The sequence below is a fragment of the Oncorhynchus nerka genome, unplaced genomic scaffold, assembly GCF_034236695.1.
Source record: "Oncorhynchus nerka isolate Pitt River unplaced genomic scaffold, Oner_Uvic_2.0 unplaced_scaffold_5752, whole genome shotgun sequence".
Classification (NCBI taxonomy): domain Eukaryota; kingdom Metazoa; phylum Chordata; class Actinopteri; order Salmoniformes; family Salmonidae; genus Oncorhynchus; species Oncorhynchus nerka.
Window position 1 is genome coordinate 1 of NW_027035560.1, and position 10,914 is coordinate 10,914.

At 51.0% G+C, this 10,914-nt stretch overlaps 1 protein-coding gene across 1 annotated transcript; it reads right to left on the minus strand.

Annotated features, from left to right (window-relative positions):
- Positions 1-55: 55 nt before the first annotated feature.
- Positions 56-10,733, minus strand: LOC135566338 (A disintegrin and metalloproteinase with thrombospondin motifs 3-like; the record flags this gene model as incomplete). Its single annotated transcript, XM_065014085.1, has 3 exons — positions 56-185; positions 9,585-9,792; positions 10,601-10,733. Coding segments are annotated over 3 exons (471 nt in total), but the record flags the coding sequence as incomplete, so codon positions are not given.
- Between the last annotated feature and the right edge of the window lie 181 nt (positions 10,734-10,914).

The window sequence follows — 10,914 nt, forward strand, 5'->3', positions numbered from 1 at the left end:
CCTGTCGTGTGTGTGTGTGTGTGTAAGAGCATGCATGTGTGTGTATGTACTCTACCTGGACACGGGCTCAGTTTACAGATGAGGACAGTTTCAGGCTTGTCTCCCTCACACTGGCCGATGGTGTTGTCTGTGGCTCTACACACAACCTGTCTCTGTTGAATCCCCTCTCCACAGCTTACTGAACACTGTGGTGGCCCCACAGAGAGACACAGAGAGACAGCGGGTCAGATAACCTGTCTCTGTTGAATCCCCTCTCCACAGCTTACTGAACACTGTGGTGGCCCCACAGAGAGAGACACAGAGAGACAGTGGGTCAGATAACCTGTCTCTGTTGAATCCCCTCTCCACAGCTTACTGAACACTGTGGTGGCCCCACAGAGAGAGACACAGAGAGACAGCGGGTCAGATAACCTGTCTCTGTTGAATCCCCTCTCCACAGCTTACTGAACACTGTGGTGGCCCCACAGAGAGAGACACAGAGAGACAGCGGGTCAGATAACCTGTCTCTGTTGAATCCCCTCTCCACAGCTTACTGAACACTGTGGTGGCCCCACAGAGAGACACAGAGAGACAGCAGGTCAGATAACCTGTCTCTGTCGAATCCCCTCTCCACAGCTTACTGAACACTGTGGTGGCCACACAGAGAGAGACACAGAGAGACAGCGGGTCAGATAACCTGTCTCTGTTGAATCCCCTCTCCACAGCTTACTGAACACTGTGGTGGCCCCACAGAGAGAGACACAGAGAGACAGCGGGTCAGACAACCTGTCTCTGTTGAATCCCCTCTCCACAGCTTACTGAACACTGTGGTGGCCCCACAGAGAGAGACACAGAGAGACAGCGGGTCAGACAACCTGTCTCTGTTGAATCCCCCTCTCCACAGCTTACTGAACACTGTGGTGGCCCCACAGAGAGAGACACAGAGAGACAGCGGGTCAGATAACCTGTCTCTGTTGAATCCCTCTCCACAGCTTACTGAACACTGTGGTGGCCCCACAGAGAGAGACACAGAGAGACAGCGGGTCAGATAACCTGTCTCTGTTGAATCCCCTCTCCACAGCTTACTGAACACTGTGGTGGCCCCACAGAGAGAGACACAGAGAGACAGCGGGTCAGATAACCTGTCTCTGTCGAATCCCCTCTCCACAGCTTACTGAACACTGTGGTGGCCCCACAGAGAGAGACACAGAGAGACAGCGGGTCAGATAACCTGTCTCTGTTGAATCCCCTCTCCACAGCTTACTGAACACTGTGGTGGCCCCACAGAGAGACACAGAGAGACAGCAGGTCAGATAACCTGTCTCTGTTGAATCCCCTCTCCACAGCTTACTGAACACTGTGGTGGCCACACAGAGAGAGACACAGAGAGACAGCGGGTCAGATAACCTGTCTCTGTTGAATCCCCTCTCCACAGCTTACTGAACACTGTGGTGGCCCCACAGAGAGAGACACAGAGAGACAGCGGGTCAGATAACCTGTCTCTGTTGAATCCCCTCTCCACAGCTTACTGAACACTGTGGTGGCCCCACAGAGAGAGACACAGAGAGACAGCGGGTCAGATAACCTGTCTCTGTTGAATCCCCTCTCCACAGCTTACTGAACACTGTGGTGGCCCCACAGAGAGAGACACAGAGAGACAGCGGGTCAGATAACCTGTCTCTGTCGAATCCCCTCTCCACAGCTTACTGAACACTGTGGTGGCCCCACAGAGAGAGACACAGAGAGACAGCGGGTCAGATAACCTGTCTCTGTTGAATCCCCTCTCCACAGCTTACTGAACACTGTGGTGGCCCCACAGAGAGACACAGAGAGACAGCGGGTCAGATAACCTGTCTCTGTCGAATCCCCTCTCCACAGCTTACTGAACACTGTGGTGGCCCCACAGAGAGACAGCAGGTCAGATAACCTGTCTCTGTTGAATCCCCTCTCCACAGCTTACTGAACACTGTGGTGGCCCCACAGAGAGACACACAGAGAGACAGCGGGTCAGATAACCTGTCTCTGTTGAATCCCCTCTCCACAGCTTACTGAACACTGTGGTGGCCCCACAGAGAGAGACACAGAGAGACAGCAGGTCAGATAACCTGTCTCTGTTGAATCCCCTCTCCACAGCTTACTGAACACTGTGGTGGCCCCACAGAGAGAGACAGCGGGTCAGATAACCTGTCTCTGTCGAATCCCCTCTCCACAGCTTACTGAACACTGTGGTGGCCACACAGAGAGACAGCAGGTCAGATAACCTGTCTCTGTCGAATCCCCTCTCCACAGCTTACTGAACACTGTGGTGGCCCCACAGAGAGAGACACAGAGAGACAGCGGGTCAGATAACCTGTCTCTGTTGAATCCCCTCTCCACAGCTTACTGAACACTGTGGTGGCCCCACAGAGAGACAGCGGGTCAGACAACCTGTCTCTGTCGAATCCCCTCTCCACAGCTTACTGAACACTGTGGTGGCCACACAGAGAGACAGCAGGTCAGATAACCTGTCTCTGTCGAATCCCCTCTCCACAGCTTACTGAACACTGTGGTGGCCCCACAGAGAGACACACAGAGAGACAACGGGTCAGATAACCTGTCTCTGTCGAATCCCCTCTCCACAGCTTACTGAACACTGTGGTGGCCACACAGAGAGACAGCGGGTCAGACGAGACTCAAAGCAGCTGGCTCTTCACCGTTGTTAGAAACAACGCTGAAATCCCTAGAACAGTCAGCTAGCACAATTCCTAAAACAAATCGATATAGAGCAACTTCCCTTTCCAGAAACCCTGGTAAACAACACAGGAAAAAGCAGCAGGGTTCAGCTTCATTTTACAATTCAATTCAGTCAATTTCTCAAAGAAAACTACAATTCTATTTTAGTGAACAGAAATTCCAATTCCATCATTGATTGAATTGAAATCGAGTTGACCCCAACTCTGATAAGTACATTTACATTTAAGTCATTTAGCAGACGCTCTTATCCAGAGCGACTTACAAATTGGTGCATTCACCTTATGACATCCAGTGGAACAGCCACTTTACAATAGTGCATCTAAATCTTTTAAGGGGCGGTGAGAAGGATTACTTTATCCTATCCTAGGTATTCCTTAAAGAGGTGGGGTTTCAGGTGTCTCCGGAAGGTGGTGATTGACTCCGCTGTCCTGGCGTCGTGAGGGAGTTTGTTCCACCATTGGGGGGCCAGAGCAGCGAACAGTTTTGACTGGGCTGAGCGGGAACTGTACTTCCTCAGTGGTAGGGAGGCGAGCAGGCCAGAGGTGGATGAACGCAGTGCCCTTGTTTGGGTGTAGGGCCTGGTCAGAGCCTGGAGGTACTGAGGTGCCGTTCCCCTCAGTAGTACTGTGAGCTGTGTGACAGAGCTCCATGACCAGGTCCCTGTCTGTACTGAAGGCTCTGTGGCGGAGCTCCATACTGGGACCCACCTGTGACTGGTCCCTTGTCTAGAGACTGCTCAGTGGGGGAGCTAAATGACCAGGCCCCTGTCTGTACTGTAGGCTTTGTGGTGGAGCTCCATGCTGGGACCCACCTGTGACCAGGCCCTTGCTAGAGTATGCTCAGTGGCGGAGCTCCAGGACCAGACCAGGCCCCTGTCTGTACTATAGGATCTGTGGCGGAGCTCCATGCTGGGACCCACCTGTGACCAGGCCTTGTCTAGTGAACAGTCTGCTCCGAGACAGAGCTCCATGGTGGGACCAAAGATGTGTATAAACCCTAGATGACTAACAGGGGGCGCTGTATTGAAGCAACTGCACAGCCATCTTAGTAGTCGTCCTCCAGTGTAGAAAAGATGTTGGAAGCTTTATAATTATTAATTAGACTTTATAATTATTCAATGTGAGCTAAACAGTTGTTGTTTTTTACAACATGTAAAAAATATATTACATTTTTTTTCCCCTTAAAGTACTAATGTTATTGGCCCCACTACAAAGGAACATACTTAAATACATGTCATTTTGTCCTTCATTTAAATACTGTAGAATTCCATGTATTGCAATGGTGGACTGGCCCTACAGGGTGGTGTTAATGAGGCCAACCGGTGGCTTCAGCAACCCAGGGGTTAAATACGTCATTGGCTGGGACACACCTGTGAACAGGCCCTTGTCTAGAGTATACTAAGTGGTGAAGCTCTATACTCTGTGGTGAAGCTCTATACTCTGTGGTGAAGCTCTATGCTGGGACCCACCTGTGAACAGGCCCTTGTCTAGAGTATACTCTGTGGTGAAGCTCTATGCTGGGACCCACCTGTGACCAGGCCCTTGTCTAGAGTATACTCTGTGGTGAAGCTCTATACTCTGTGGTGAAGCTCTATACTCTGTGGTGAAGCTCTATACTCTGTGGTGAAGCTCTATGCTGGGACCCACCTGTGAACAGGCCCTTGTCTAGAGTATACTCTGTGGTGAAGCTCTATGCTGGGACCCACCTGTGACCAGGCCCTTGTCTAGAGTATACTCTGTGGTGAAGCTCTATACTCTGTGGTGAAGCTCTATACTCTGTGGTGAAGCTCTATACTCTGTGGTGAAGCTCTATGCTGGGACCCACCTGTGACCAGACCCTTGTCTAGAGTATACTCTGTGGTGAAGCTCTATACTGGGACCTACCTGTGACCAGGCCCTTGTCTAGAGTATACTCTGTGGTGAAGCTCTATGCTGGGGCACACCTGTGAACAGGCCCTTGTCTAGAGTATACTCTGTGGTGAAGCTCTATGCTGGGACCCCCCTGTGACCAGGCCCTTGTCTAGAGTATACTCTGTGGTGAAGCTCTATGCTGGGACCCACCTGTGTCCAGGCCCTTGTCTAGAGTATACTCTGTGGTGAAGCTCTATACTCTGTGGTGAAGCTCTATGCTGGGACCTACCTGTGACCAGGCCCTTGTCTAGAGTATACTCTGTGGTGAAGCTCTATGCTGGGACCTACCTGTGTCCAGGCCCTTGTCTAGAGTATACTCTGTGGTGACGCTCTATACTGGGACCCACCTGTGACCAGGCCCTTGTCTAGAGTATACTCTGTGGTGAAGCTCTATACTCTGTGGTGAAGCTCTATGCTGGGACCTACCTGTGACCAGGCCCTTGTCTAGAGTATACTCTGTGGTGAAGCTCTATGCTGGGACCTACCTGTGTCCAGGCCCTTGTCTAGAGTATACTCTGTGGTGAAGCTCTATGCTGGGACCTACCTGTGACCAGGCCCTTGTCTAGAGTATACTCTGTGGTGAAGCTCTATGCTGGGACCCACCTGTGACCAGGCCCTTGTCTAGAGTATACTCTGTGGTGAAGCTCTATACTCTGTGGTGAAGCTCTATACTCTGTGATGAAGCTCTATGCTGGGACCCACCTGTGTCCAGGACCTTGTCTAGAGTATACTCTGTGGTGAAGCTCTATACTCTGTGGTGAAGCTCTATGCTGGGACCCACCTGTGACCAGGCCCTTGTCTAGAGTATACTCTGTGATGAAGCTCTATACTCTGTGGTGAAGCTCTATGCTGGGACCCACCTGTGACCAGACCCTTGTCTAGAGTATACTCTGTGGTGACGCTCTATACTGGGACCCACCTGTGACCAGGCCCTTGTCTAGAGTATACTCTGTGGTGAAGCTCTATACTCTGTGGTGAAGCTCTATGCTGGGACCTACCTGTGACCAGGCCCTTGTCTAGAGTATACTCTGTGGTGAAGCTCTATGCTGGGACCTACCTGTGTCAGGCCCTTGTCTAGAAGTATACTCTGTGGTGAAGCTCTATGCTGGGACCCACCTGTGACCAGGCCCTTGTCTAGAGTATACTCTGTGGTGAAGCTCTATACTCTGTGGTGAAGCTCTATGCTGGGACCTACCTGTGACCAGGCCCTTGTCTAGAGTATACTCTGTGGTGAAGCTCTATGCTGGGACCTACCTGTGTCCAGGCCCTTGTCTAGAGTATACTCTGTGGTGAAGCTCTATGCTGGGACCTACCTGTGACCAGGCCCTTGTCTAGAGTATACTCTGTGGTGAAGCTCTATGCTGGGACCCACCTGTGACCAGGCCCTTGTCTAGAGTATACTCTGTGGTGAAGCTCTATACTCTGTGGTGAAGCTCTATACTCTGTGATGAAGCTCTATGCTGGGACCCACCTGTGTCCAGGACCTTGTCTAGAGTATACTCTGTGGTGAAGCTCTATACTCTGTGGTGAAGCTCTATGCTGGGACCCACCTGTGACCAGGCCCTTGTCTAGAGTATACTCTGTGATGAAGCTCTATACTCTGTGGTGAAGCTCTATGCTGGGACCCACCTGTGACCAGACCCTTGTCTAGAGTATACTCTGTGGTGAAGCTCTATGCTGGGACCCACCTGTGACCAGGCCCTTGTCTAGAGTATACTCTGTGATGAAGCTCTATACTCTGTGGTGAAGCTCTATGCTGGGACCCCCCTGTGACCAGGCCCTTGTCTAGAGTATACTCTGTGGTGAAGCTCTATGCTGGGACCCACCTGTGTCCAGGCCCTTGTCTAGAGTATACTCTGTGGTGAAGCTCTATACTCTGTGGTGAAGCTCTATGCTGGGACCTACCTGTGACCAGGCCCTTGTCTAGAGTATACTCTGTGGTGAAGCTCTATGCTGGGACCTACCTGTGTCCAGGCCCTTGTCTAGAGTATACTCTGTGGTGACGCTCTATACTGGGACCCACCTGTGACCAGGCCCTTGTCTAGAGTATACTCTGTGGTGAAGCTCTATACTCTGTGGTGAAGCTCTATGCTGGGACCTACCTGTGACCAGGCCCTTGTCTAGAGTATACTCTGTGGTGAAGCTCTATGCTGGGACCTACCTGTGTCCAGGCCCTTGTCTAGAGTATACTCTGTGGTGAAGCTCTATGCTGGGACCTACCTGTGACCAGGCCCTTGTCTAGAGTATACTCTGTGGTGAAGCTCTATGCTGGGACCCACCTGTGACCAGGCCCTTGTCTAGAGTATACTCTGTGGTGAAGCTCTATACTCTGTGGTGAAGCTCTATACTCTGTGATGAAGCTCTATGCTGGGACCCACCTGTGTCCAGGACCTTGTCTAGAGTATACTCTGTGGTGAAGCTCTATGCTGGGACCTACCTGTGTCCAGGCCCTTGTCTAGAGTATACTCTGTGGTGACGCTCTATACTGGGACCCACCTGTGACCAGGCCCTTGTCTAGAGTATACTCTGTGGTGAAGCTCTATACTCTGTGGTGAAGCTCTATGCTGGGACCTACCTGTGACCAGGCCCTTGTCTAGAGTATACTCTGTGGTGAAGCTCTATGCTGGGACCTACCTGTGTCCAGGCCCTTGTCTAGAGTATACTCTGTGGTGAAGCTCTATGCTGGGACCTACCTGCTGACCAGGCCCTTGTCTAGAGTATACTCTGTGGTGAAGCTCTATGCTGGGACCCACCTGTGACCAGGCCCTTGTCTAGAGTATACTCTGTGGTGAAGCTCTATACTCTGTGGTGAAGCTCTATACTCTGTGATGAAGCTCTATGCTGGGACCCACCTGTGTCCAGGACCTTGTCTAGAGTATACTCTGTGGTGAAGCTCTATACTCTGTGGTGAAGCTCTATGCTGGGACCCACCTGTGACCAGGCCCTTGTCTAGAGTATACTCTGTGATGAAGCTCTATACTCTGTGGTGAAGCTCTATGCTGGGACCCACCTGTGACCAGACCCTTGTCTAGAGTATACTCTGTGGTGACGCTCTATACTGGGACCCACCTGTGACCAGGCCCTTGTCTAGAGTATACTCTGTGGTGAAGCTCTATACTCTGTGGTGAAGCTCTATGCTGGGACCTACCTGTGACCAGGCCCTTGTCTAGAGTATACTCTGTGGTGAAGCTCTATGCTGGGACCTACCTGTGTCCAGGCCCTTGTCTAGAGTATACTCTGTGGTGAAGCTCTATGCTGGGACCCACCTGTGACCAGGCCCTTGTCTAGAGTATACTCTGTGGTGAAGCTCTATACTCTGTGGTGAAGCTCTATGCTGGGACCTACCTGTGACCAGGCCCTTGTCTAGAGTATACTCTGTGGTGAAGCTCTATGCTGGGACCTACCTGTGTCCAGGCCCTTGTCTAGAGTATACTCTGTGGTGAAGCTCTATGCTGGGACCTACCTGTGACCAGGCCCTTGTCTAGAGTATACTCTGTGGTGAAGCTCTATGCTGGGACCCACCTGTGACCAGGCCCTTGTCTAGAGTATACTCTGTGGTGAAGCTCTATACTCTGTGGTGAAGCTCTATACTCTGTGATGAAGCTCTATGCTGGGACCCACCTGTGTCCAGGACCTTGTCTAGAGTATACTCTGTGGTGAAGCTCTATACTCTGTGGTGAAGCTCTATGCTGGGACCCACCTGTGACCAGGCCCTTGTCTAGAGTATACTCTGTGATGAAGCTCTATACTCTGTGGTGAAGCTCTATGCTGGGACCCACCTGTGACCAGACCCTTGTCTAGAGTATACTCTGTGGTGAAGCTCTATGCTGGGACCCACCTGTGACCAGGCCCTTGTCTAGAGTATACTCTGTGATGAAGCTCTATACTCTGTGGTGAAGCTCTATGCTGGGACCCCCCTGTGACCAGGCCCTTGTCTAGAGTATACTCTGTGGTGAAGCTCTATGCTGGGACCCACCTGTGTCCAGGCCCTTGTCTAGAGTATACTCTGTGGTGAAGCTCTATACTCTGTGGTGAAGCTCTATGCTGGGACCTACCTGTGACCAGGCCCTTGTCTAGAGTATACTCTGTGGTGAAGCTCTATGCTGGGACCTACCTGTGTCCAGGCCCTTGTCTAGAGTATACTCTGTGGTGACGCTCTATACTGGGACCCACCTGTGACCAGGCCCTTGTCTAGAGTATACTCTGTGGTGAAGCTCTATACTCTGTGGTGAAGCTCTATGCTGGGACCTACCTGTGACCAGGCCCTTGTCTAGAGTATACTCTGTGGTGAAGCTCTATGCTGGGACCTACCTGTGTCCAGGCCCTTGTCTAGAGTATACTCTGTGGTGAAGCTCTATGCTGGGACCTACCTGTGACCAGGCCCTTGTCTAGAGTATACTCTGTGGTGAAGCTCTATGCTGGGACCCACCTGTGACCAGGCCCTTGTCTAGAGTATACTCTGTGGTGAAGCTCTATACTCTGTGGTGAAGCTCTATACTCTGTGATGAAGCTCTATGCTGGGACCCACCTGTGTCCAGGACCTTGTCTAGAGTATACTCTGTGGTGAAGCTCTATACTCTGTGGTGAAGCTCTATGCTGGGACCCACCTGTGACCAGGCCCTTGTCTAGAGTATACTCTGTGATGAAGCTCTATACTCTGTGGTGAAGCTCTATGCTGGGACCCACCTGTGACCAGACCCTTGTCTAGAGTATACTCTGTGGTGAAGCTCTATGCTGGGACCCACCTGTGACCAGGCCCTTGTCTAGAGTATACTCTGTGATGAAGCTCTATACTCTGTGGTGAAGCTCTATGCTGGGACCCACCTGTGACCAGACCCTTGTCTAGAGTATACTCTGTGATGAAGCTCTATACTCTGTGGTGAAGCTCTATGCTGGGACCCACCTGTGACCAGACCCTTGTCTAGAGTATACTCTGTGGTGAAGCTCTATGCTGGGACCTACCTGTGACCAGGCCCCTGTCCTCCACTGCGCAGGGCAGGCAGAGGGGTTACAGACCTTCCTGGTCTCAGGCTTGTCCTCTGTACAGTACTTAGTGTGGACCGTCCGGTTGGTGCCGTTGTGGAGGGCCTGCATACACTGAACAACCCTGGACTGGTAGCCAATCTTCCCACACGTCTTACTGCACGGGTTCCACTCCTCCACCAACCACCTGGGAGAGGAGGGAGAGAGAGAGAGAGAGAGAGAGAGAGAGAGAGAGAGAGAGAGAGAGAGGGAGAGGGAGAGGGAGAGGGAGAGGGAGAGGGAGAGAGAGAGAGAGAGAGAGAGAGAGAGAGAGAGAGAGAGTGAGAGGGAGGATTGGGGGCAGACAGAATAAGAGAGGGGGGGGGGCAGACAGAACAAGAGAGAGCACATTATTCAATCTGTCCATTACTGGGAACGACTAGGTTATTATCTCATTATTCAATCAGTCCACTACTGGGAACGACTAGGTTATTATCTCATTATTCAATCTGTGCACTACTGGGAACGACTAGGTTATTATCTCATTATTCAATCTGTCCATTACTGGGAACGACTAGGTTATTATCTCATTATTCAATCTGTCCATTACTGGGAACGACTAGGTTATTATCTCATTATTCAATCTGTCCATTACTGAGAACGACTAGGTTATTATCTCATTATTCAATCTGTCCATTACTGAGAACGACTAGGTTATTATCTCATTATTCAATCAGTCCACTACTGAGAACGACTAGGTTATTATCTCATTATTCAATCTGTCCATTACTGGGAACGACTAGGTTATTATCTCATTATTCAATCTGTCCACTACTGGGAACGACTAGGTTAGTCATCCAGACAGAGTGCTTTAGCGTCAGTCCCTTGTCGAGAGGAAGTGTCCCTTAGAGCGATGATGATGATGATGATGATGAAATGGATGCTCTCCTATCAACATGGCTCGGACATGGACAGAGAAAGGATAGAGGGGGAGAGTGAAGGGGAGAGGAGCTCACGTTGGCTGGCTGCACTCGTTCACGTTGCACCTCTTCCGGATGGGTTTGGGCTTCTTGCTGGTTTCACAGAGGTTCCGGTGCACCAGTCGACTGTCGCTCTTCCTCCTGCATCCGTATTTGGTGTACTGTATACCTGCCAGACGGTCCAATTAAATGGGTTTAGTACAATCTGTTGTAACGTCTGACAAAAACATTACATTTTCTAATTTATACTGTAAATCATTTGACAGAAAGAAAATGCAGCTGGCCGTATGTACTAACACACACACACACACACACACACACACACACACACACACACACACACACACACA